The 27,687-nt window shown below is 48.5% G+C and overlaps 1 protein-coding gene across 1 annotated transcript in view; it reads right to left on the minus strand.

Moving 5' to 3' along the window:
- itprid1 (ITPR interacting domain containing 1) overlaps window positions 1–27,687 on the minus strand; it is a 176,335-nt gene that overhangs the window by 119,383 nt on the left and 29,265 nt on the right. Inside the window, exons 6-8 of the mRNA XM_085993776.1 lie at window positions 24,218–24,304; window positions 16,926–17,128; window positions 10,862–11,370 (exon numbers count right to left, since the gene is read on the minus strand). Of these exons, the coding sequence (XP_085849902.1) occupies window positions 10,862–11,370; window positions 16,926–17,128; window positions 24,218–24,304 (799 nt within the window). The remainder of the gene's footprint in view (window positions 1–10,861; window positions 11,371–16,925; window positions 17,129–24,217; window positions 24,305–27,687) is intronic.

The following is a 27,687-nucleotide window of genomic DNA, read 5'->3' on the forward strand; positions in this document are numbered from 1 at the left end:
CCAGTATGCCCGGGTGGAAGAAGAAACACCCGTGTGAGCTTTGCGTCATATCACTGCCGAGTGATGGCAGATCCGTTTGTTATTTTTAATAAAGCTCGTTCCTTCCGTTTGTTATTTTTAATAAATATGGTTTTGGCCTGATGTTGATTTTTATTAAAGGTTGTGTGTTGTAATAAAATTTTATGATGTCCCAAGTAGTGCAGGGGTGTTGGACCCTTCGTGCTTGGACTATTGTAACAGATAGTAATTGTTTCTATCGATAGATGCCTGTCGTGCACTGCGGTTTTCTCTAAGTAAGGGGAATGTATGTGTCGAGGGATCGTAGATAGATAAATATTGGGGAAGGTTGTTTGTGGGGGGTCAGAAATTTGCTCACCTTGATTGGACACTTCAAGCAAGTTTCAGTATCCTAGGGGGGACTGAAAGGATTCACAAATTTCATGTCTTCCCTGAAGGTTTACTTTTTGGTTTATTAAAGAAACTCTGGTTGGACTGAGTTTAAAATCCAGGGCTCAACAAGATGGCTGCGGTCAGCCTTATGGCCAAGGCCTGTAAGTTTCAGTTTGGACTGACAAAGAAGGAACTTTCCAGAAATTAGAATGCAGACAGACCTTCTGCATTTATGCATGAGAAGCAAACCCAGTGGCATTCGGGCCTCTGATTAAAACCCATCAAGGTTGTTTGCACAAGCAATCAAGAGCAAGAAAGGCCTATTCAATATGTAATGGGACAAGCTTAGCTGCATTTCAGACCTTGGTTAGAGAACATCGACACTGTTTACAAACAATCAACGGGGCATTCAGACTGGAATGGCCCCATCACGAAACCCGTTGGACAAAGGGGAACACTGATGAGATGTTTAAAACCGATTAACCGGCCATCCAGGTCGATGGGCCCCGATCGGTTTCCTTTGTATGAGCTTCAACACATCCAGGTCAGACAAAGAAATGAGCTGATCTGGCAGGAGATAAGGGCTACCAGGAAGGGTATAACTAGTCCCTCGGGAAGCCATCTCTCTCTCTCTCACCTCGCCTCCAGTGCCCTGCCGTATCATCAACCCAGCGAGTGGATCATTGATGAAGAGCCCGTCCAGGGAAGTAGGACACCCACAGTTATGTTTGAATTACTGGGGTATCTCTGCTTTGGGGCGGTGAAACCCTAAAACATCGGCAGGCAACAGGGCATGGAGCAGGCGTTTCAACATCTTAGACTGGTGAGCATCAACTTTCTGGCCCATTACAAGACAACCTAGATAGGTGTAAAGGGTGGGAATTAAGGGGAATTGCTAAAATGTCATTTTAGTCATTTTCCCTCGATGTGTCCGTTTCTCCTCCCCCGCTAAGTGTAATTGTGTTGCATCCATAGTGATTTTCTCTGTATAGTAATTGTTTCTCTATTTTAATAAACATTGGTTTTCTTTGCACCGAACCACTGGTCTCGTTTGTCTATATCGCTACTCGTAAATAAGTCCGGCGCTCAGAACTAAAAGGGGGAAGCGATTCGAACCGCACGGGGCTGGAGCAGCTCAGACACGACTGACTGGCCAGACACAAACCCCAAACCAAAACCCCCTACAGAGGTAAGAGAAGACCCAAGTTACGTACGGCCTCCTGCTGAGAGCCATACTGGCACTCCACCTACAAACAATCTCTACCAAACACGAGGCAGACCTCACATTCCTAGCCTCACCTCACCCCCTTGGAGGAGACGGTGCTGGCCATTTTCAGCAGGGGCATGGCTGAGCCCTTGGCCAGCGATGGGGCTGAAAGAATACAAGATGCCGGTATCCTCACACGTTATCCTCCTTCTCACATCTCACTTCCCCCTCAGCCCACAATCTCTTCTGATGTACAAGCTGCACATAGTTTCAGCAGTGGCTCAGTGGGTAGTACTCTCACCTCTGAGTCAGAACGTTGTGGGTTCGAGTCCCACTCCAGAGACTTGAGCACGTAAATCTAGGCCGACACTCCCAGTGCAGTGCTGAGGGAGTGCTGCACTGTCAGAGGTGCCGTCTTTCAGATGAGACGTTAAACCGCTACCCCATCTGCTCTCTCATGTGGACGTAAAAGATCCCATGGCACTATTTCGAAGAAGAGCAGGGGAGTTATCCCTGGTAATATTTATCCCTCAATCAATGTCACTAAAAACAGATCTGGTCATTATCACAATGCTGTTTGTGGAAGCTTGCTGTGCACAAATTGGCTGCTGCGTTTCCCACATTACAACAGCGACTACACTTCAAAAAAGTACTTCATTGGCTGTAAAGCGCTTTGGGACGTCCTGAGGTCATGAAAGGTGCTATATAAAGGCAAGCCTTTTTCTTTTTCTTGTTGGGCTTCTTATGTACTGGGTGAAAATGGAATAAAAACTCCATTCCCTTCCCCCCTTTCACTACCTCTTCTGGACAGCTTATTTGAGGATAGTTGATTATTATTCTATGGCCTAGAAATTCAGTCTGGACACTTTTGGGGCGCTAAAGTCGGGCGCTCGCTAAAGTTAGCGCCCGCCGGAAAGTGTAGGCCACATCGCCGAAATTCAGTAGAGTTGGCCCTAAGTTTGGCCGAGCGCTGAAACTGGCGTTGAAATGCTGTGTTCTGGCGCTAAGCCGGCGATGCGGCCTAATAACGCCGAAGCCGGGCGCAGCGCAGGTGCGGTCATGTTTTGATTGACAGCAGACACCCTGACGCCGGCCAGCTCTTAAAGGGGGAAGGGTCAACTTTGACTGCTGCCACGCCCTGCATACTGGAGCCCTGCAGCTAGGCCTCAGCACTACTGGTGCGCCAAAATAGCGCCTGGAGCAATGGAGAGGGCCTGTGAGCGAGCGCAGCGCTTCTCAGAGCATGCTCTGAGTGTGCTCATTCATGGTGTGGAGAAGAGAAGAGAGATCCTGTGCCCGGACAGTGGCAGGAAGGCTCCCAGGAGCCAGTACAGGAGAGCCTGGGGCAAAATCGCCCGCAGGGTGTCATCCACCTGTGATGTCCCCAGGAGTGCGGACCAATGCCGCAAGAAGTTCAACGACCTCACTCGGATGGTGAAGGTGAGTACCCTTTCCAGTGTCCCCCTCATCCTTGCATGTGCACCTCACATTATGGGCAAAGGGACCTCAAAGGCCTAATGGGCAGCCCTCCTCCCGCAGCAATGGCACTTGCATGTTCATCAATAGCACTTTCTGCACTTAACACACTGGCCAAGCTATTCGACCATGGGAGGCAGTGCACCCAGCAACAGGGCACCACACTGGCCAAGCTATTCCACCATGGGAGGCAGTGCACACAGCGACAGGGCACCACACTGTACTTAGAGGCCGTCCTTTCTCTTGCAGGCCAAGCTGGCGAGCAATGTAAGGAGCCAGGCTGTCACTGGTGGAGGCCGTCCCGAGTACCAGGCGCTCACTGATCTGGAGGAGAGCGTGGCACGACTCATGCGTGGCCGGGTGACTGGACCTGTCGCGATCGGCGAGGCGGACCCTGTACTGGTACCCACTGGTAAGGACATGACCAGTTGCACCTCTCTCGTTGCCCTCGCGCTTCAGATCTACATCCTTTCCCACTGACCGACAAATGCGCATAATGCACCACTCAGGCCTCCCTCGCTGACGGCCTGCCCTCACTCTAAAGCTACTCTTGTGCCTTCCTGCTTTCAGCTGGTGAGGAGGAGGTGGTCCCTGAAGCGCAGAGAGCCAGGCCCTTGGAGGAGGAGGACGTCGAGGACCAGGAGGAAGGCGGCACATCGGGGGAACCCTCCTCCACGCCAGGGGATGGCAATGGAGGGGAGACGTCTGGCCTGCAGGAGAGCCAGGGGGAGGTGTTGGAGGGGAGGGCCGAAGCTGGTCCCAGTAGGGTGGACGCACGCGGGAAGGCTCCGGCAGCACGCCAGCCTTCTGCCCAGAGGGGGGAGGTGTTGGAGGGGAGGGCACAACCTGGCCCAAGTGGGGTCGATGCACGCGGGAAGGGTCGGCCAGCTCGGCGGCCTTCTCCCCGGAGGGAGAGTCCGCCCTCCAGTCCGGACACGGTCCTCGCCCAGGAGGTGCGCGTCCTCGATGAGATGTCGGCGGCGTCTGAGCGGCGCCACCAAGAGTTCATGGGGGTGGTCGAACAGATGCCTCACGCCATTGAGCCCCTGGCTCAGAGTGTGGTGGCTTTCGGGGAATCACAGGCCAGGGGGTTCGAACAACTCACGGCAGCGCACGACAGGTGTGTCCAGCAACTGGCCGCAGCGCACGACAGGGGTGTGCAGCAACTCGCGGCAGCGCAGGACGCGGGTGTGCAGCAACTGGCGGCAGCGCAGGACGCGACTCGCGAGATGAGTGGTGCCGTCCACACACTGGCAGAGCTGATGCGGGCATATACCAGGGCAGTTCGGGCACTCACTTCTGCCACACTCGCTGTGGCACGGAGGCATCGCCATGGCACCCGCCGCCCTGCTGCAGCACAGCGGTCCGGCCTCCCCCAGATTGCTGCGCTTGCTACACTGCCAGCCCGGCCGAGTGCCAGTGTCTCTGGCGAGCAGCGCGCACCTGCCATCAGCCAGCTTGCCCCCAATGGTGCTGCTGACACTGCCACTCCCCCAGCCAAGGTGCGACGAGCTGCTGCTAAGACTGATGCTGCCCAGCCACAGCTGCAGCAGTCAGCAGGCAGCCCCTCCCGGGCCAGGCCTCGTCTAGGCCGACCCCCAAGGGCATCTGCCGACACGCTTTGTGGCCCTCATGAGCCTTCCCCCAGCCTCGCCACACCCGCAGGGCCCAGGTTGAGGCGGAGCAGCAGGTCGGCCAGGGGCCAGAGAAGCCTGTCTAAGGACTCGCCCTCTTGGCACACCCATTAGAGTGTGGTGAGAGCGGTTTCTTTTATATTGGGGGGCTTGTGTTGTGGGGGGCATTATTTTGTTAAGGCCGAGGATCAAGGCATTTTTTGTTCTCATGGGGGTGTCTCTGTTGTGGGGGGGGGCTTATTTTTGTAAGGCCGCTGTTGAAGGCCTTTTGGATGGGCAAGTTTTGTTAGTCCTCCCCAGGTTTTGGGAGTGACAGATGTTTTTGACTGTTTTTTGGGGGTCTTGTCTGTTTTTCTGTTTCATGTGGGAAGGGCCCTGAGTTTGTGAAATAAAGCTTTTGATTTATTCAGCATGTCCAGGTGTCATGTTTGAAGTGGTTTTTGCGTTAACCGGCTGAGGGCTTGCGGAGCGGCTGCCTCAGGTGCGTTCATTGCCACAGGCCATTCCCTGACAGGGGGCCTAGAAGTGTCGATCAATAAGCCCCCGGCGGACGGCCCTTGGCCCTTGTCGCTCCCTCCTGGGCTGGTCCTCCTCCTCCTCCTCCTCCTCCTCCTCCTCCTCCTGCTCGTCCTCCTGAGGTGGTGGTGCAATGCCAGGTGGCAGTGCCTGAGTCCTGCGGATAGCCAGGTTGTGCAGCATGCAGCACACGACGACGAACTGGGAGACTCTATCCGGCGAATACTGAAGAGATCCTCCGGAACGATCCAGGCAGCGGAACCGTTGCTTGAGGACGCCTATCGTTTGCTCGATGATGTTCCTTGTGGCTTGATGGCTTTCGTTGTATGCCTCCTCTGCTGGGGTCCTGGGCGCGCGGAGCGGGGTCATGAGCCATGTACACAAAGGGTAGCCCTTGTCCCCGATAAGCCATCCCCTTGGTGGAGGCTGTGCCTCGAACATGTCAGCCACAGTAGTCTGGCGCAGGATAAATGCATCGTGGCTGCTTCCTGGGAAGCGGGCATTGACAGCTAGGATGCGCTGCCTGTGGTCACACACCAGCTGTACATTTAGGGAATGGTAGCCCTTCCGGTTGCGGTAATCCTCGGCATTGTGGATAGGTGCCCGCATAGCCACATGCGTGCAGTCAATGGCGCCCTGCACCATGGGGAAGCCCGCGATCCTGCCAAATCCGACTGCACGCTGCTCCTGCCTCTGTCGGGTCATGGGGAAAGAGATGAATTGGTGTCTCCTCGCGTAAAGTGCATCGGTGACCTGCCGGATGCAGCGATGCGCGGCGAACTGGGAGATGTTCGCTATGTCCGCAGCAGCGGCTTGGAAGGAGCCGCTTGCATAAAAGTTCAGAGCCACCGTGACCTTCACTTCCACCGAGAGAGACGTCCTGCACATCAGCTGTGGACGCAGATCTGTGTGAAGCAGCTGGCAGATCTCTGCAACCACCTCCCTTCTGAAGCGCAGCCTCTTCACACAATGCGCCGCAGTCATGGTGAGATAGGACACCTGCTGCCGGTATTGCCTGAGTGGGTAAGGCCTACGTTGCCGACGCCTGATGGCCCCTCTGCGTCTAGGCATGGCTGGCCCTCTCTCACAGCGTCTGCGAGCCCTTCGCACATAATGCTGCAACTGAGGGTTGGCCCCCCATACAGCCCCCATAATAAAGTTGAGAACAGATAAATCACAATGAATCAAATGTCAAAGCATTGGCCAGAAGCCAAAAATACCTCTCCTATGTTGTCCCAAATCAGTAAGCTCTGTCCCTTGGTCTCTGTCCAGAAATCCAAAGCAGTAAAGTCATTGCAGCAAAATGGCTGGGCTTTATAGGTCAGTGTAAGTGCCCTTTAATTTGCGCTCCCCGAGGCCCACAGGGCCTCTTTTGTGTTCCACCTCACAGTTCTTAGCAGCGCCACGCCCACATTGGGCGGGCGCCACTGAATTTCCGGTTTGGGGCGCACAAACAGCGTTGCGCGACGATATGACGTCATAAGCTGCGCGCGCACCTGAGCGGGCGCAAACACTTTGCGCCGGCGCTAAATGTCAACTGAATTTGGGCGTCGGCGCAGATCGGACTGCGTTCAGGCGCTAAGTGTCTAGCGCCGGAAATATAGCCCTTTTATGGCGTTAGCGGCTGGCGCAACCCACTGAATTTCTAGGCCTATGTCTTTTACTCATTTCATAGATTAGCTGACATATTTCTTCCTTCATTTCCCTTCCACTATCTAATCCGTATGGATTCTGTTTCTATCTTAATGTTGTTTCTGTCCCTTTCTTCTACTGCCATTATGTTAGCTCTAATTAATGCAGCTATCCCGCCTCCCCCCATCTTACTTTCCTGTCCTTTCTAAATACATTATACCCTGCACTATTTAATTGCCAGTCCTGTTCTTAATGCAGTCATGCTTTTGGGCTTGAAATGGTCGCCACACATGCAGCAAGCGCTCTAACCGGGAGACCCAAGGTCCGATTTTGGGATTCCCGGTTATTTGGCAAGCTGTCGGCATCTGTCGTACCTCTACAGCCGGCCCACCCATTTAACAATGAATTTCAGGCTACTCAAATAAATAGGGATCACCAGATTGGAGGGACTTTCAGGTGGGATAGTGAAGACCATCTGTAGCCTCCTCAATTGAAGGTCAGCAGCCTCCCATCACCCATGCTGCAGCCACTGGGGAAGCACCTCGTAGGAGCACTAGGAGAGGCAAAGGCAAACGGAAGACAGGCACTAAGGGAATGCACAGGGTGATTGGTTTATTTTGATATGCATTATGCAATGACTAAATTTATAAAATTGGAATAGAATGTGCATTTTCTGGTGGTATTTATTTTTGTGTTGTTGGAAAGAGGACAATGTGATGGTCAGTGATAGAGGACAGGTAATGAGTGTGGGACTGTTGGTGAATAGGGAAGCGTTGCGAGGCTACTTGTATCGCTCATGAATTATTTGATCATGTAGACCACGGGCAGAAAGGGGCTGTCTACTTTATAGCCTCCTTTCCTCTTCCTGTTCCTCCACTTCCTTTTACCCTTCCTCCTCCTCCACTTCCTCCTCCTCCTCTTCCTCGCACTCCTGCTCCTCAGCATCTTGTCTGATAGGTGGTGGCAAGGGCTGTTCCCTTATAATGGCCAGGTTGTGCAGCATGCAGCATACCACCACAAATCTTGATACCCGCTCAGCTGAGTACTGCGGGGCTCCTCCAGGCAGCGGAAGCATTGCTTGAGGATGTTGGTGGTGTGCTCTATAAGTTCCTTGTGGAAGCATGGCTGTTATTATAGGCCTATTGTCGGAAGTGTCTGCACGCATCTCGGACCCCATTTTCGATGGTGTTAGGTGGCCGCGTCGCGCCTAAAATTCAGATGCTACGGAGCCCAATTTCTCCCCCACTTTCTTTTAAATGGACTAAAAGAAATAATGTCATGGAAGTTGTTTCTGAACTCTTTAAAATGAGCTTACCAATAATATATAGTACAGAAAACTCTCGATTTACCGGCACCCAAACAACCGGAAATCTCGGTTAACCGGCAAAATTCAGGAGTAGGTTCAGTGAAGTTTTTCTTCATATTAGTGGCTGTTTCTTGATTCTTGGCTGTGTAATCGGGGATTCCTGCACTTGTTGCTAAGCAACAGGGACGCTTGGTCTGTGGCCGAGGTTCCTGCACCTGTTGCTAAGCAACAGGGAAGCCTGGATTTGTTGCTGTGTACGGAGCTCTCGTACCTTTTAACTATACCTCTCTGTAATCCGGACTTTTTGCTAAACCGGCACCACGCCGGTCCCGTCGGTGCCGGATAAAAAAGAGTTTCCTGTAAAGCATTAAATCCCAGGCAAGATTATCCCTTGTCGGGTTTGTTTCCTGCACTTGAACCATTTTTGTGTGTGTCTGTCTCTCAATCTGCAGTTCATGAAAAGCCCAGTTAACTAATGAAAGAATTCCCATTGCAGAGCAAAGTGTCCAAATCCCTGCACAGAGAAGCACAAGATTTTGCAGCATTGCAGTAGCCTCGCTGAAAAAAAAGCTATCCAAATTGTCCCATTCCCCTACACTTTCCCCATAGCCTGTTAATTGTTTTCAGATATTAATCCACTTCCTTTAAAAATCTATTATGGATTATGCTTCAACCACTGTTTCTGGTAAGCATTCCATGTCCTATCAACGCTCTTTAAAAAATCCTCCCTTTATTCTTTTGATACTAATTTTACATTTATGCCATCGAAGTATTGACTCACCAGCCAATGGAAAGTTTCTATGATTTACCTTATCAAACCCCGCTTAAATTTAAAGACCTCTATCAGATCCCCTCCTAAACATCTTTATATTCTAATAAGAAGAGCCTTTACTCTTTACGCATAACTAAACCTCTCATCCCTGGGAACATCTCAGTGAATCTCTTCTGTACTCTCTCCATGGCCTGAACATCCTTCCTATAGTAGCGCAAAAGACAAGGCTAAAGTGCTCTCAACCATCTTCAGCCAGAAGTGCCGAGTGGATGATCCATTTCGGCCTACTCCTGAGGTCCCCACCATCACAGAAGCCAGTCTTCAGCCAATTCGATATCAAGAAATGGCTGAACGCACTGGGTACAGCAAGGGCTATGGGCCCCGACAAAGTCTCGGCTGTAGTGCTGAAGACTTCTGCTCCAGAACTAGCCGTGCCTCTGGCCAAGCTGTTTCAGTACAGCTACAACACTGGCATCTACCCGACAATGTGACAAATTACCCAGGTATGTCCTGACAAATCCAATCCGGCCTATTACCGCCCCATCAGCCTACTCTCAATCATCAGCAAAGTGATGGAAGGTGTCATCGACAGTGCTATCAAGCTGCACTTACTCACCAATAACCTGCTCATCGATGCTCAGTTTGGGTTCTGCCAGAACCACTTGGCTCCAGACCTCATTATAGCCTTGGTCCAAAAATGGACAAAAGAGCTGAATTCTAGAGATGAGGAGAGATTGACTGCCCTTGACATCAAGGCAGCATTTGACTGAGTGTGGCATCAAGGAGCTCTAGTAAAATTGAAGTCAATGGGAATCGGGGGAAAACTCTCCACTGACCTCAGATAATGAAGCAGTCCGTGCCCACATGCAGCAAGACCTGGACGACATTCAGACTTGGGCTGATAAGTGGCCGTAACATTTACGCCATACAAGTGCCAGGCAATGACCATCTCTAAAAAGAAAGAGTCTAGCCACCTCCCCATGATATTCAACAGCATTACCATCGCCGAATCCCCCACCATCAACATCCTGGGGGTAACCATTGATCAGAAACTTAACTGGACCAGCCACATAAATACTGTGGCAACAAGAGCAGGTCAGAGGCTGGGTATTCTGCGGCGAGTGTCTCACCTCCTGACTCCCCAAAGCCTTTCCACCATCTACAAGGCACAAGTCAGGAGTGTGATGGAATAACCTCCACTTGCCTGGATGAGTGCAGCTCCAACAACACCCAAGAAGCTTGACACCATCCAGGACAAAACAGCCCACTTGATTGGCACCCCATCCACCACCTTAAACATTCACTCCCTCCACCACCGGCGCACCGTGGCTGCAGTGTGTACCATCTACAAGATTCACTGCAGCAACTCGCCAAGGCTTCTTCGACAGCACCTCCCAAACCCGCGACCTCTTCCAGCTAGAAGGACAAGGGCAGCAGGCGCAAGGGAACACCACCACCTCCAAGTTCCCCTCCGAGTCACACACCATCCATCCTGACTTAGAAATATATCACTGTTCCTTCATAGTCACTGGGTCAAAATTCTGGAACTCCTTACTTAACAGCACTGTGGGAGTACCTTCACCACACGGACTGCAGCAGTTCAAGAAGGCGGCTCACCACCACCTTCTTGAGGGCAATTAGGGATGGGCAATAAATGCTGGCCTTGTCAGCGACTCCCACATCCCGTGAACTAATAAAACATTTTTCAAAAAGGTTTCCAAAACTGGACTCAATAAATATTCTAACTGTGGCCTAACCAATGCTTTGTTTAAGTTTAGTTTTACCTCTTTGCTTTTGTATTCTATATCCCTATTTATAAAATCTAGGACCGCAAATAATTTTTCAAGCATGTATCAACTGGTCATTCTACTTTTGTGTGCTATTTTACTTTCATGTGACATGAATTCCCTTTCCCTGATTATGTTTACCTCTTCCATTTCAAAGGAATCCGGCGTCTGATCGCTCGTGCAGAGCTTCAGTTTCTTTGCCTGAGGCGTAATGAGTTGGAACTCCGTGACTCCGTCTTTGACAGACATTTCCAGCAAGAGACAACTTTGGGCCTCCTTCCAATTAAGAGGCAAATCCGGAGCCTTGTTCTCGGCCTGACTTTGCTCTACTGTCAATGGTGCCAAAATGCTGTCTTCAGGAATAGATTGGTGAGCACATTGGAAAGCAGCTCGTCTGTCCCGTCCTGAAGGGTTTGAAGGTTTCTCTTTACTTTCTTGACTTTCTTTGACATTTTGAGAGTCCTTAATGTTCTGAAGGAGGTTGTTTTGGGGCGTTTTTCGCATCAGTTTTCTGCGTTTCTCTTTTGTTTCCAGGGGCTGTTTCTCCTCAGTGGTGAGCTCTGGAGATCGATTTTGGGTGGCCACCTCCGTCAACAAGCAGGATAATACATCAGTCACTTGTTGCAAGACTTCAAGCTGCCGGAAACGACCTAAATGAACAAGAGATGGATAAAAAAGAGAAACAGACCTTGAATTTAGTGTGAGAGAATCATTAATACTATGTGTTATCTTGGCAGGACATTGTTACAATCAAAGGCAATTTCCTCTAGAACTATCAGGCTTATCACAGCCCTAATTATTTCCAGGAAGATTTTTCTGTGGGCCCGAGTGAACTTGTATCAGCTGAAGCAACAATTGGCCTCAGTATCTCCAACGCAGGGGGAAAAATCAGCCGGGGCACCTGTTATTTTCTAATCCCTCTCTTGTGGGGGGGAATCCAGAACAAGGGGGCGTAACCGTAAAATTAGAGCTCGACCATTCAGGGGTGATGTCAGGATGCACTTCTTCAGGCAAAGGGTAGGCGGAAATCTGCAGCTCTCTCCCTCAAAAAGTTGTTGAAGATCGAGTCATCCCTGAGCTGCTCGCATCTGCGACATCAGATTTGACTTAAGTGCAGCACGCTGGCAACTGAAAGTTGCAAGTTCACGGAAACAACATAAACAAGAAAAAGTAAAACATACTGAAGAGATCGCAAAGTCTCTGAAGAATGGACTCAGTCGGGAATATTTTGTTGGACTTTATGGGATTTTTCTGAGGGTATTTTTCCTGTTATGGGATCGCCCTGTGCAGATACGTGAAAGACTGGTTTTGTTAAAAACTCCAGAGAACGCATGGCAGTTGGCTGTGACAAAGGGATTGTCAGTATGTATGGGTTCGCCCGACAGTTCTGGTAAAAGGAAGGGGGCCATTGAACTTGATTAGAAAAACCACTCTAATATGCAAAGCACTTCTCACCTCCATCTCAGAAGAGAAGCAGAACAATGAACCCACTGGCCTCAGCCAGCCAAAAGGGAGCCAGTTTTTTTTCCCAACACAAAGACCGAAAGATATGTCCCAGACTTAGGGCCATTAACCCAATACGCATGGGTCTGAGGATGACTCATCACAGAGAAAGCACCGGAGTGCTCAGAAGCAAATGGATTTTAAAGATTGGCGGGAAAAGATAGGGACTACTATAAAGATAGACTCTTTTCCGCCACTCTCTCTCTTTCTCGCTCCCTACTCCTACAAGATTGAACTAACAAGAAGTACCAGAGAAACTGCCGAGCGGAGAGATCGAAACCGACCGCGTGTAGGGGTAAGCATAGTCTCTCAGAAGTGAAGCTTTGGGCTATTCCGAGGGTGGGAGCTTCGTTTGGTTCAGCCAGGCGAAGGGGTTTATGCGACTGGGTACTTCGTTGGTAGGGGTGGAATTATAGTCCACCATAGCAACAAGGGAATTACTGCTTGTTATAGTCCCCAGTTTTGTACTGTATGTATGTTGTTTGTAATCTGGATTTTATTCTCCACAGGGACAGTGATTTTGTTTAGTAGTGCTTGTTTTAGCCAGTGTATGTTAGACCAAATAAATAGAAGTTTGATTTTTCACCGAAGCATTCCTGTCCGTGACTTATTTCATTTACACTCTGAATAATAATTCCCGGGTATAGAACTTTCGTAAGGTGGGGGCGATTCGAACCGTCCGTCTAGCAATTGGGCTAGGATCAAAAACCGCTTACAATACAGAATAAGCATTAAAAAAAACTTAATGCTCTGCAATAACTTTGTAAGACCACTACACAACCAGATAGCTCACAGAAACCATAACAGAAATAACATGGTACGTCACAAAATGGCATAAGTAATCAACAAGATTGGCGTGATTTTGCACCTTCTTGCACACCATTATTGCTATCACAATAGGCACTGACCTAAATGATAAATCATTTGTTACCTCTCTGTCTGTCCATCATTTTATTTATCACCAGACTTAACAGAGGAGGTGACATGAGTAGATGAACCACTTCACCTTTTTGCCGGTAGTATCTCACACCTTGTTTTGCTGTTCAACTAGCCAATATGCAGAGTAATTTAAATTTCAGTCCCTATTTTGTCGGTTAGTTCAGTGCCTAATATTGTAAGCATTGAACTAGATGCATGCATATCGTGTGTAGGGAACTTGAAAAGTAACTGAATTTAATTGTCTAGTCCTTTCATATAGTTAACATGAAAAAAGGATGAAGGAAGGCCCCTCAGACTAATCAGTGCCAACTTGAGCATTTTTGATACATTTCCTTTACCAACCCTAAATCCGTCTTTTTTTTAATTTTGTTTACCAGTTCAGCCATTTTGTGGGGATTGCTGTAAATCCCATCGTAAAATTATTTCTCTTGTGGTTCTTCATATTTTACTTGTGATTACTAGTCCCTCCTGTGGACTGAATTGCACTACTCTGGTTGTTGTTGTGTTTTGCCCTTTTGTGTTGTATTATATGGAGTCTTGCGGTTTTTGAATCTTTTAGTGATTTGCACTTTAAGGCCTAAGAAGCAGGGCCGCGAGAGTAGGTCAGCTGCCTGTCCCCTCCTGGCCAGTCAAGGGCACAAGAAGGGGACGGTCAAAGGTCATGGCGTGGAGGAGAAGGTCTAAGCCCCAAATCGGACGCACTCTGCTCATGCTGCGGAGTCTCGCTGATCCAGCACATGGATTGAACAATCAGCAGGAGGCTCCTTCGCTGCTTCTTCAATCCGTGCTCTGGCAAGAAAGACCCCATGGGATCCCAGGCACATTTGGCACATTGGATCCAAAATTGGCTCAGTGGCAAGAGGCAGAGGGTGATGGTCGAAGGTTGTTTTTGTGACTGGAAGCCTGTGTCCAGTGGTGTACCGCAGGGATCGGTGCTGGGTCCTTTGCTGTTTGTAGTGTACGTTAATGATTTAGATATGAATGTAGGAGGTATGATCAGCAAGTTCGCAGATGACACGAAAATTGGTGGAGTGTTAAATAACGAGGAGGGAAGCCTCAGGCTACAGGACGATATAGACGGGATGGTTAGATGGGCAGAACAGTGGCAAATGGAATTTAACCCTGAAAAGTGTGAGGTGATGCATTTTGGGAGGATTAACAAGGCAAGGGAATACACAATGAATGGTACGACCCTAGGAAGGACAAAGGATCAGAGGGACCTTGGTGTGCATGTACATAGATCCATGAAGGCAGTAGGACAGGTAGATAAGGTGGTTAAAAAGGCATATGGGATACTTGCCTTCATTAACCGAGGCATAGAATGTAAGAGCAGGGAGGTTATGATGGAGCTGTACAAAGCGCTAGTTGGGCCACAGCTGGAATACTGTGTGCAGTTCTGGTCGCCACACTATAGGAATGATGTGATTGCATTGGAAATTCACCAGGATGTTACCTGGACTGGAGCGCTTCAGCTAAGAGAGGCTGGGGTTGTTTTCCTTAGAGCAGAGAAGGCTGAGTGGGGACCTGATTGAGGTGTACAAAATTATGAGGGGCATAGATAGGGTAGATAGAAAGGAACTTTTCCCCTTAGTAGAGGGGTCAATAGCCAGGGGGCATAGTTTCAAGGTAAGGGGCAGGAGGTTTACAGGGGATTTGAGGAAAAAAAATTTCACCCAAAGGGTGGTTGGAATCTGGAACTCACTGCCTGAAAGGGTGGTAGAGGCAGGAACCCTCACAACATTCAAGAAGCATTTAGATGAGCACTTGAAATGCCATAGCATACAAGGCTACGGACCAAGTGCTGGAAAATGGGATTAGAATAGACAGGGCTTGATGGCTGGCGCAGACACGATGGGCCGAAGGGCCTCTTTCTGTGCTGTATGACTCTGTGGGGGAGAAATTTGGTTGGTTGCGCCACCGATTAATGCCTAAAGAGGCCGAGAAGTGGGGCGCTAGCCAATTTCCGGGCGGGCGCAAGGCGCCTAGCGCCTCGCCCCATATTGAGCATGCATTTAGCGCCGGTGCTAAATCTTAGTGCCCGCTCATGGGCGCAGGCTGATTATGATGTCATTTGAGTGTGCAACGCCTTTTGGGCGCCCCGGACTGGAAATTCAGTGACGCCCCCCTCCGTAGCGCCTAACGCTAATAGTGACAGCTTACCTGGACCTTACCAAGTCGCTCTTGGGCTGGAGGAGCGTTATTTAAAGGGGACTGGTGTGGTTTAAAAGCGGTAGCCATTTTTGGTGCACAACCTCCTCGAGAGCGACAAAGAGTTGCTGAGCTGCACACTGAGAGCCATTTGACCACTGAGCCAGCGCAGGCAGACGATCTTCAGCCTTCTGACCATCACCTTGCTGTTGGTGAGCCTTGACAATGGGGAACCTTCCTGTGGGCACTTATTATGGGGGCTGCATTGGAGGGGAACGTCCTACTGCTGAATCATCTGGAAAGGGCACTGAGACGCTGGGAGAGGGGGGCGGGCATGGCCAGACGGAGGAGGGCCAACAGACGTCACCACAGCAGACCTTACGCTGGCAGGGTTTTCCGACAGCAGTTTTCCTACATGAACATGCCGGAGGAGCATTGTGTCAGAAGGCTGCGATTTAGAAAGGAGGTGGTGACTGAGCTGTGCCAGCTGCTTCAGCCAGATTTGCAGCCTCAGATAAGGTGCAGGACATCTCTGTCGGTGGCTGAGAGGATGCCTACTGGCCTGAACTTCTACGCGAGCGGCTCTTCTCAGGCTGCGCGTCAGAGGCTGATCAGAAGTAGCTTCTAGGCCCCTCTCACGGAATGCTTGCTGCCATTCCAAGAACAGGAATGGAACCGGTCTGATACCCCCAAGCCTGTGAAGGGCAAGATGCATGTAAATAGCAGGCATGGCCATTGTAAATGAAGAAAGTGTTTCATTACACAAAATGTGGTTCCTTCAAACATGAGAAAGCTATGGCAACAGAAAGCAAAACTAATACACTGACACATAACTGCCTCTCACACCCGGGAGACTGTCCAAAACATAAATCACATTCCGACCATCTTCCTTGGCCTTGATTCCACTGCGCCAACGAAAGCATCCAATGCCCCATCAGTGAGGCATTCCGCCCTCTGCCTCACCCTTTCCATTTCTTGCTAGGCTGGTGCACCACAGGTAGGCTCCCACCGCTTTGAAGGCCTACAAGGCAGTGAGTGTGTCTGGTGATGCCAATTGACCTGCCCCTTTAAGAGCTGGCCGGCGCCAGTGTGTCTCAGGGAAACTGATTATTGAAAGTACCTGCGCTGCGCCCCGCCGCTGCTAAATTGGGTTGCGCCCCCAAGTTAGCGCCTTAAGAGCCTCGTGCAGTGCCTGATTTAGCGCCGCAATCACCTTTAGGGGCGCAACGACCCAATATCGCGCCAGGTGGCGCTAAATCGCCACTGGCGCTAGGCTTTGCGCTTCGCCAGAACTAGCGCCCCAAACGGGGCTATACCGAATTTCTCCTCCTATGACTCTATGACTACCTCATGCTGAAGGGTGGCGTTTTTTTCCAACGTTGGGGTGATAATTTAAGGGAAAGTTTTAAATGACATTAAAACAGTGACATAGAAGAAGTGACTTCTGAAAGTGGGTTGGGCCTATAAGACATGAACACTGGTCACGGTTTCAAATGATCAGGTTGTTTTAAGAGCTGCAGGTGGTATTGTGTACATGATGCGTAAGGGACCAAAACCTAAAGGACATCCAGCTCTTTAAACCAAGCCGTGTCCTCCTCTGAAGAACCTTTCTTACTGTATAGATCGGCGTTTTCCATTTCCATCCGTAGCTTCTGTGCATCCAGAAACACTCCGATATTTATTCCAATCGCGACAGAAGAGTTATTGATGAAACGAGCGGGAATTTTAGTTGAGATGTCAGGCTCCTCTTTGCCAAAACCAAGGTCAAGCAGAAGCTCCTCGGGGTCATCGTGCCAGAGATCCAGTAATTCAGTAACACTGCAAAAGAGGCAAAGTAGGGTGTTATGTGTATCCTGCTTACAGCCAGAGGTCAAAGACCATTAACTCAACCTGTGTCTTTGGTGTTATGTATCATAGTATAAAAGGGTATGGTGGTGCAATGATTATGTTACTGGACTAGTAATCAAGAGGTCAGGACTAATACAAAAAGAAAATACTGCAGATGCTGGAAATCTGAAATAAAAACAGAAAATGCTGGAGATACTCAGCAGGTCAGGCAGCATCTGTGGAGAGAGAAACAGAGTTAACATTTCAGGTAGATAACCTTTCGTCAGAACTGGAAAAAAACAGGAAATTCCATTACCATCTCCTTTTGCCTTGAATATCTCTTAATATCTCTTAATCTCTCCTGCCTTCCATCCTATCACAGACCTTCCTTTTTGTTCTTTCATCTCCTCCCCATTTCCCAGCCTCTTCACTTGCTTAAAAATCTGTTCCATTTGCTGCTTTTTTCCAGTTCTGACGAAGGGTCATCGACCTGAAACGTTAACTCTGTTTCTCTCTCCACAGATGCTGCCTGACCTGCTGTGCTTCTCCAGCGCTTTCTGTTTTTAGGTCAGGACTAATAATCCGGTAGAACATGAATTCAAATCCCAGTATGACAGCTGGAGCATTTAAATTCAGTTTAAAAAATCTGGTATCAGTAGAAGTGACCAGCAAGCTGTTGGATTGTTGTAAAGACCTAACTGGTTCATTAATGTCTTCAGGAAAGGAAACTTGCCTCCCTCGCCAATGACGCCCACAACCCGAGAATTATTATTTTTTTTTAAATGAAGTGTTGCCACTCTCTGGAAGTCACAGTTAGTTCCAGGTGAAAAATAATCAAAAGAAAGCCAGTCATTGGCCCACAGCCTGAAAATGATCAGACTACAATTTCCTTAAAGGGACAGACCAGGCTGGGAGTTAAACAACACGGGGCTGAAATCCCACATCTTTATGAAACAGAGAAGTCAGCGTTCCACAGAAGAAGGTGCTGATGTGATGTTATGCTCTGTCTGCCCTCATGTACAGGGTGGAGGATCACCACAGGTGAGCCTTGCTTTCCAGGGAAGAGTCCATAGCAACGACACTCATCAACCCCCTTCTCCATCTGAGCCCAGTCTCTGACAACACTCGGAGGTGTAAAGTGAAATTTGGCAGGGGCATAAAATGGGGATCAATAGAATGGAAAATCAAGCAGGGTGTGACGTAATAAAACTCACTACACACTTGGTTTGAGTATAAAGCAAGGCTTTAATCAACTTGTTTCAGAACATGGAGGTCTAGTTGTATTTCACTAGCTCCTTGTCTTTACAAAATGTCCCTGGAAAGCTGGGGCCAACGCCCGAGTATTTATACCCCTTGGACAGCGCCACCAGCTGGCCATCCAGTGTTATTTCATAGGTAGTTTCTCGATGATGAGATTTATGACAGTGTGTAAAAGGTGACCGATCCACCACCAGTTGAATTCTACCCCTATTATAACAACCAAGTTATTAAAAGATGTTGCCCAGTGTGAGGAAATGCAAATATGAAGAAAGACTTAAAAGTTGGGCCTTTTTTAGTTCGAACAATGCTGATTACAGGACGATATGATAGAAGTATTTAAGATTAGGAAAAGATGAGACAAGGTAGATAGATGCAAGGTAAATGAGGGGTCTAGAATAAGGTGGTATAGATACAAGATTAAATGCAAGAGATTTAAAACAGTGAGCAGGAGAAACATCTTTACACAGAGTTGCTGTGGAATTACTTCCAGGGTTACTGGTTGAAACAGAAACTAGCACAGGGAATTTGCTCGGGGTTCTCCCGATTGGTCACTGTAACTTCTGCGGAAGATTAGTAAAAACCCCGGGTAGACGTGTAAATGGGGTGTTGGCAGTGGATCACAACCTCAGAGTAATTTCCTGGTGTGCGCCAACATTTAAGATGACATTGGATAGGTGAATGAAGGCAAAGGATAAAGGGATATGAGAACAGGGAGAAACCTACTTGACCTCGTCCTCACCAATCTACCTGTCGCAGATGCATCTGTCCATGACAGCATTGGTAGCAGTGACCACCGCACAGTCATTGTGGAGACGAAGTCCCATCTTCACACTGAGGACACCCTCCATCGTGTTGTGTGGCACTACCACCGTGCTAAATGGGATAGATTCAGAACAGGTCTAGCAGCTCAAAGTTGGGCATCCATGAGGCGCTGTGGACCATCAGCAGCAGCAGAATTGTATTCCACCACAATCTGTAGCCTCATGGCCCGGCATATCCCTCACTCTACCATTACCACCAAGCCAGGGGGCCAACCCTGGATCAATAAGGAGTGTAGAAGAGCATGCCAGGAGCAGCACCAGGCGTGCCTAAAAATGAAGTGCCAACCTGGGGAAGCTGCAACACAGGACAACATGCATGCTAAAAAGCGGAAGCAGCATGCTATAGGCAGGGCTAAGTGATCCCACAATCAACGGATCAGATCAAAGCTCTGCAGTCCTGCCACATCCAGTCATGAATGGTGGTGGACCATTAAACAATTAATGGGAGGAGGAGGCTCCATGAATATCCCCATCCTCAATGATGGTGGAGCCCAGCAAGTGAGTGCAAAAGACATGGCTGAAGCGTTTGCAACAATCTTCAGCCAGAAGTGCCGAGTGGATGATCCATATCGACCTCCTCCTGAGGTCCCCACCATCACAAAAGCCAGTCTTCAGCCAATTTGATTCACTCCACGTGATATCAAGAATTGACGGAGCGCACTGGATACAGCAAAGGCTATGGGCACCGACAACATCCTGGCTATCGTGCTGAAAACTTGTGCTCCAGAACTAGCCGTGCCTCTAGCCAAGCTATTTCCAGTACAGCTATAACACTGGTATCTATCTGACAATGTGGAAAACTGCCCAGGTATGTCCTGTCCAGAAAAATCAGGAGAAATCCAATCCGGCCAATTACTGCCCCATCAGTCTGCTCTCAATCATCAGCAAAGTGATGGAAGATGTCGTCGGCAGTGCTATCAAGCGGCACTTAATCACCAATAACCTACTCACTGATGCCCAGTTTGGGTTCCGCCAAGACCACTTGGCTCCAGACTTCATTACAGCCTTGGTCCAAACATGGACAAAGGAGCTGAATTCCAGAGGTGAGGTGAGACATCAAGGCAGCATTTGACCAATTGTGGCATCAAGGAGACCTAGTAAAACTTAAGTAATTGGGAATCGGGGAGAAAACTCTCCACTGGCTGGAGTCATACCTAGCATAAAGGAAGATGGTTGTGGTGGTTGGAGGTCAATCATCACAGTCCCAGGACATCGCTACAGGAGTTCCTCAGGGCAATGTCCTAAGCCCAACCATCTTCGGCTGCTTCATCAATGCCCTTCCCTCCATCATAAGGTCAGAAGTGGGGATGTTCGCTGATGACTGCACAGTGTTCAGTGCCATCCGCAACTCCTCAGATAATTAAGCAGTTCATGCCCGCATGCAGCAAGACCAGGATGACATTCAGGCTTGGGCTGATAAGTGGCAAGTAACATTCGCACCACACAATTGCCAGGCAATGACTATCTCCAACAAGCAAGCGTCTAACCACCACCCCTTGACATTCAACGGCATTACCATCACCGAATCCCCCACCATCAATATCCTAGGGATCACCATTGACCAGAAACTTAACTGGACCAGCCACATAAATAATGTGGCTACAAGAGCAGGTCAGAGGCTGGGTGTACAGCGGCGAGTGTCTCACCTCCTGACTCCCCAAAGCCTTTCCACCATCTACAAGGCACAAGTCAGGAGTGTGATGGAACACTCTCCACTTGCCTGGTTGAGTGCAGCTCCAACAACACTCAAGAAGCTCGACACCATCCAGGACAAATCTGTCCGCTTGATTGGCACCCCATCCACCGCCTTAAACATTCATTCCCTCCACCACCAGCGTACCGTGGCTGCAGTGTGTACCATCTACAAGATTCACTGCAGCAACTCGCCAGGGCTTCTTCGGCAGCACCTCCCAAACCCGCGAATTCTTCCACTTAGAAGGACAAGGGCAGCAGGCACATGGGAACACCACCACCTCCAAGTTCCCCTCCAAGTCACACACCATCCTGACTTGGAAATATACCGCCGATCCTTCATCGTCGCTGGGTCAAAATCCTGGAACATCCTCCCTAACAGAACTGTGGGAGTACCTTCACCACATGAACTGCAGCGGTTCAAGAAGGTGGCTCACCACCACCTTCTCAAGGGCAACTAGGGATGGGTAATAAATGCTGGCCTTGTCAGCGATGCCCACATCCCAGGAACAAATAAAAAAAATGTGGGTTAGGCCCAGTTGCTCACATGGAGGGTAAACATCTACGTGGACTGGTTGAGCTGAATGGCCTGTTTCTTTGTTATAACTTCTATGCATTTCAATGAATACAAAGCACAATCATGAAATAAAACATTACCTCACCTGCAATCAAACATGAAAAACAATGGCTCACTATCTCCAAGAAAAGTTTTGCCAACGTAATCTATGCAATCATAAACTATATCCTCTCACCTGAAGAAAATAGATAATGGAAAGAAACTAGGAAAAAGTGCAAAAAGAGATCTTCACTCACAGCTGCTATACTAGATTAAAGAAGATTTCTGGTTCCACCACATATACAATACTAGCCTGTCTCCTTCCTGTGCAATAATATTATTTTAAGGGCAGTACCTTGATGTAAAATGTTTGTTTGCCAAACCCACACTAAAATCACGTGGGTAAGTTTGACACAAGTCATTGTATCAAGAAAACATCATTGTGACACAAGCATATGACGTCTGACAGAAGAAAACTACTAGGCACTTGGTCTAAGCGTTAAACAAAGCTTTAATCAACTGTTTTACAACATGGAGGTCTAGTTGTGTCCTTCATTAGTCCCTGTTAAAGAATGTCCTGAGCAAGCTGGGCCCATGCCCGAGTATTTATACTCTCCCTGGACAGCGCCACCTGCAGGCCGCTCAGTTGATTCATGTCAATGTCATCATGACCAATATAGTGAGCAGCCCGTCTCCCTCAGTGACAAAGAACTATAGAACCAAAGCGGAAGAAATTCAACTCACAGCTGCCCGTTTTTCCAGGCAAAATCAGCGCAAAATCTCTGAAAGTTGTATCGGAATCTGCTGCCCCTGAACTATGCCACAATTGTGACAGGTGCCACAATGGCTCGGATGACTTTTAGTCATCTATAGTGCCCACCTGAAACAGGGACTGCTGGAGACCACTCAAAAGAAAACGCCCAGGAAATTGGTATTTTTTTTATTTTCGTGGGCGGGCCAGGAAAAGCAGAAGTGTTCCTCCTCGGTCCAGAAAGAAACCTTGGTGATGCCGGGATATTTAAGACTCTCCCCCAACCCCCCAGGATTGCCTCCAACCCTCCCATGGACTCAATCTGCTGGCCAGCTCACTATAGAAGCTGGCTGACTTCCTACCCACCTAGCGAACTGCAGCAGGGCATCCGTTTGGAGTAGGCGACAGTTAAAGGAGGGCTGAAGCTGAATTTGGCTTGGCCCTCAGGTTTGCAAAGACATCGCTCCGCCAACTCCACGCCCATTTCCGTGTGCCAAATTTGTTGGTCAAAGAACCAAAGAATGATGGAACTATAAAACCATAGAACCATAGAACCATACAATGTAGAACCAGAGAAGTATAGCACTGTACTAAAGTACTATATAACTATCCAACTTATAGCTATGGAAACATACAATTGTAGAACCAGAGAACGCTAGAAACACAGGGGGTGATTTTGACTGACATCACCTGGAGTTAATCATAGAATCATACAGCACAGAAGGAGGCCATTCGGCCCATCATGCCTATGGCAGCTCTTTGAAAGAGCTCTCCAATTAGTCCCACTCTGCTGTTCTTTCCTCGTAGTCCTACAAATGTTTCCTTTTTAAGTGTATATCCAATTCCCTTTTGAAAGTTACTATTGAATCTGCTTCTACCGCCGTTTCAGGCAATTAATTCCCGATCACAACAACGCGCTGCATAAAAAAAAATTTTTTACCTCATCTTCCCCCCTAGTTTTTTTGCCAGTTATCTTCTCTGGTTACTAACCCTTCTGCCAGTGCAAACAGTTTGTCCCTATCTACTCTATCAAACCCCCCACCGTAATTTTGAACACCTCCATTAAATCTCCCGTTAACCTTCTCTGCTCTAAGGAGAACAATCTCAGCTTCTCCAGCCTCTCCAGATAACTGAAGTCCCGCATCCCTGGTACCATTCTATTAAATCTCCTCTGCACCCTCTCCAAGGCCTTGCCATCCTTCCTAAAGTGCAATGCCCAGAATTGGACACAAAACTCCAGCTGAGGCCTGGCCAGCGAGTTATAAAAGTTTAGCATAGCTTCCTTGTTTTTGTATTTGATGCCTCTATTTATGAAGCATTTGTGTGCTTTGTTAACAGGGTGGGGGTAACAGACTTAAAATAGGGTCGGTGGCCTTACTGCCCTGTTAACACCAGTGATGTGGCAGGCCCACCAGTTTCAGGCAACAGGCCCCTCTCAATCTGGAAATCGGGGCCCCATGCCATAGATAGGATCACAATTGCTTTTTTTAGGCTGGAGCCTGCGCATGTATGACCAGTTCCACAAGTGACGGAACAAGCAAAAGTAAGTGCCAATTTACTTTTCTGGACTCTGGAGGACTGGGACTGTTCCTCCGCAGCCCACAAAAAATAATCTGGGTCATTGTCACCCTGCGACTAGACACAAGGGGCATCAAGGGGTACGGGGAGAGCGTGGGAATATGGTATTGAGATAGAGGATCAGCCATGATCATATTGAATGGCGGAGCAGGCTCGAAGGGCCGAATGGCTGACTCCTGCTCCTATTTTCCTATGTTTCTATATTTTTTCTATGCAATCGTGGATCCCCCCCACCCACCCACTACTTTCCTTGCTGGCAGCCGCCCCGACCCCTGATCAGTTATATTAACGTGAACGAGGGAATTAGCACCTGAGCATCAATCTCCCTGCCATCTAAAGTACATAAGTGCCAAATGTTTATGAATAGTAACGTTTACCGTGTTGTTACTGCCTGAGTCCTGCGTCGCCTCAGAGTAACTCACCTCTTGGGCCCACTATTGACTGAGGTTGTTGAAGCCAAGCTGTTCCATCTCGTCAGTGCATGCTTTTCAGAGTAAATGTGCAAGGTCCTATTGATCAACATAAAGTGGTCAATTTTTTACATAGAGTTATAGAATCATACAGCACAGAAGGAGACCATTCAGCCCACTGTGCCTGCATCAAGTCTTTGAAAGTGCAATCCAATTAGTCCCACTCCGCTGCAATTTTTTCTTTTTTAAGGATATGTCCAATTTTCTTTTCAAAGTTACTATCGAATCTGTTTCCACCGCCCTTTCACACAATGCATTCCAGATTATCATAACTCGCTGAGTAAAAAAGATTCTCCTCATCTCCGCCTGGCTTTTTTTCCAATTGTCTTAAATCTGTGTCCTTTGGTTACTGACCATCCTGCCAGTGGAAACAGTTTCTCCCAATCTACTGTATCAAAACCCCTCATCATTTTGAACACTTCTATTAAATCTACCCTTAACCTTTTTGCTCTAAGGAGAACAATCCCAGCTTCTCCAGTCTCTCTGCAAAACTGAATTCCCTCATCCCTTGAGCCATTCTAGTAAATCTCCTCTGCACCCTCTCCAAGGCCTTGACATCCTTTCTAAAGTGTGGTGCCCAGAATTGGAAACAATACTCTAACTGAGGTCTAACCAGTGATTTATAAAGGCTTACCATAACTTCCTTGCTTTTATGTGGGGAGAAATTAGACACCGTAGCGCTGATTTTTTTAGGCATTGCGTGGCCTCCCAATGCTCACAAATGGTGCCTGAGATGCGCGCGCACACTTCCGATGGGAGGTGCACCGGACGCCATCTTGGTAAAGGGGGTTGCGTGCATGTGCACCTAACAATCGCCGGCAGCATGCAGAGCAGGCAGATTGTGATGTCAATCAGTGTGCAATGCTGACTTGACGCCAGCGCTGCCATTATTGAATGCCACGCTCCAGCCTATGTCCCGTCATAACCACTCACAGCTGGACACGATGTGAAACAGCGTGACGGACCCCCCACCAGCGCTTACTTAAAGGGATCATGAACTACTTCCAGGTTAGTTGCTGCATTATTTCCTTTGGCTGCTGATGCAATTGTACATGTTTTTGGAGCTTTCCTATACTTGCCTAAAGTGTCAATAGTCTACAGGGAGTGGTCTGGCTGTTGCTGAAGTACTTTATTGTTTGTTTAAAAGCTTACGCTGAAACAAGTTGCTTCCAGACATGGGTGGCCTGGTAGGCCTTGCTCTTGGAATTGAGCCTGACTGGACGATGAAGAGAGGTCATGAAGAGCAGGCTTTCAACAGTGCTAAGTGTGTGGGGATGAGATAAAGCATATGGATTGTAGGGCTGAGTACTGATTGATCGAGATTGTTGGTAGGTGGGCGATGGGGGTGCAGTGAATCGAGCAGTGGATGGTGCTAGAGGTGCCGTTAGTAGAATGTGCCATTTGAAGGTGAACTCACTCATGTTGACAACTCGTGGGATTGTTAAACTTCTTGCTGCACTGCATCCATGTTCTTGGAGTGACACTCCTCCACTACTTGTTCCCACTGTCTCCTGAGTATTTGCCTGGAGGTACTCCTGCCCCCCGCCCCCCCCCCCCCACTGCGGATACAGGACAACTCTCCTTCTTTCCACCAACACCTCCAGTGCAGCGTCTGTAAACTTGGTGCTCGCCCTCTCGCATGTTCAGTGAACTGTCAGACAACAGATTCAGTTTCCAAATGACCCCCACCACTTCTTGCAGCCACAATGCACCCCCCCTTTAAGAGCTGCAGGCTGCCTTTAAGCAGAGCCAGCCACTCATGATATCGGGCCCCCTGCTGATGTGTGCAGGTAAGGAACAGCACAGGTAGTGCTGGCTGAATGCAACAATCGTGTAAAGCAGCAGACAGCATGAATTTACTCTGCTGTCTGGAACGCAATTAACAGGCACAGGTTAACTGCGTACCATGATCCCCATGCTCATTTTTGGGGATTAGCCAATTTAAGAACATAAGACCATAAGAAATAGGAGCAGGAGTCGGCCATTCAGCCCCTCGAGCCTGCTCCGCCATTCAATGAGATCATGGCTGATCTTCTACCTCAACTCCACTTTCCTGCACTATCCCCATATCCCTTGATTCCCGTAATATCCAAAAATCTATGGCTCTCTGTCTTGAATATACTCAACGACTGAGCCTCCACAGCCCTCTGGGGTAAAGAATTCCAAAGATTCACCACCCTCTGAGTGAAGAAATTTCCCCTCATCTCAGTCCTAAATGGCTGACCCCTTATTCTGAGACTGTGACCCCTGGTTCTAGACTCCCCAGCCAGGGGAAACATCCTCCCTGCATCTACCCTGTCAAGCCCTGTAAGAATTTTGTACGTCTCCCCAGAGTGTCTATTTATAAAGCCAATGATCACGTATTGTTTTCTTTTAAACAGCTTCAACAACTTGTCCGGCCACCTTCAGAGATTTGTGTACGTGAATCTCCAGTTCCTGCACCCCCTTTAACGTTTTACCATTTCGTTTATATTGTTTCTCCTCATTTTTCCTTTCACAATGCATCACTTCACACATCTCCATTTAAAATATCTTGAAGTACTAAAGCTGCCATTTCATTCATAGCCATTGCAGGGTCAATTTGACTCAGTTGGTCACTCTCTCACCTCGGAGTCAGAAAGTAGCTTGTCCAAGCCTCACTCCAGGAATGCGACACATAATCTCGGATGAAACTCCAATGTAGGACTGAAGGAGATTTGTCAAACCTCTGTAAATTGACTGCCACATTTACCTACATAACAACACTGCCTGCACTTTAAAAAATAACCATTATTATGTTGGCAGATGTGGCAGCCAATTGACACACCGTAAGGTCCCACAAATGAAATGAATGAATTTTATGCTGTTTTTCTGTCAGAATATTCCTGTTCAAGTAACCATCAGCACATGCACCTTCCTTTACAACAGGTATTCTGGTCAGGTTTTCACATCAACTTTTCATGTGTGCTTCTGTGTCATATGAGAGGAAGATAATGCTGTTAAGGTGACAGGCTAGATGGTGTTTTAACCAAGAAATAGCACGGTAGAAATTGGTTTAAGCCTGATTTCAGGCACAAAATGGGCACTTGCTCGTTCATGTGATCACAACTAAAGCATCAAATTGGTCACCCTGATTAATTAAATAATATAGGTGCGCTGTCTGTACTACTCGCGCTGTTCATTGGTAGCTCGCCTAATGGGGAGCATCAACAGTGCATGTTACTGATGCCATTTAAAGGTAGCCTACTCCTCTGAAAGGGGAGGTGCATTTTGGCTGCAAGCAACTATAACTGAGAAATGTGGGCAATGGCAATCACAGAGAAGACGCAAGGGCCCACCGTTTTTCAGACACTGCGCCGGAGGTTTTTGGCGGAGGAGGTCAGCGGGAGGAGGGGCGTCTTCTATCTACCAGATGGCAGGAAGATATTAAGGCAAGCTGCCCG

Source organism: Somniosus microcephalus, chromosome 7, assembly GCF_052327205.1.
Source record: "Somniosus microcephalus isolate GS21.2 chromosome 7, FLI_Smic_1.0, whole genome shotgun sequence".
In the NCBI taxonomy this organism is placed as follows: Eukaryota; Metazoa; Chordata; class Chondrichthyes; order Squaliformes; family Somniosidae; genus Somniosus; species Somniosus microcephalus.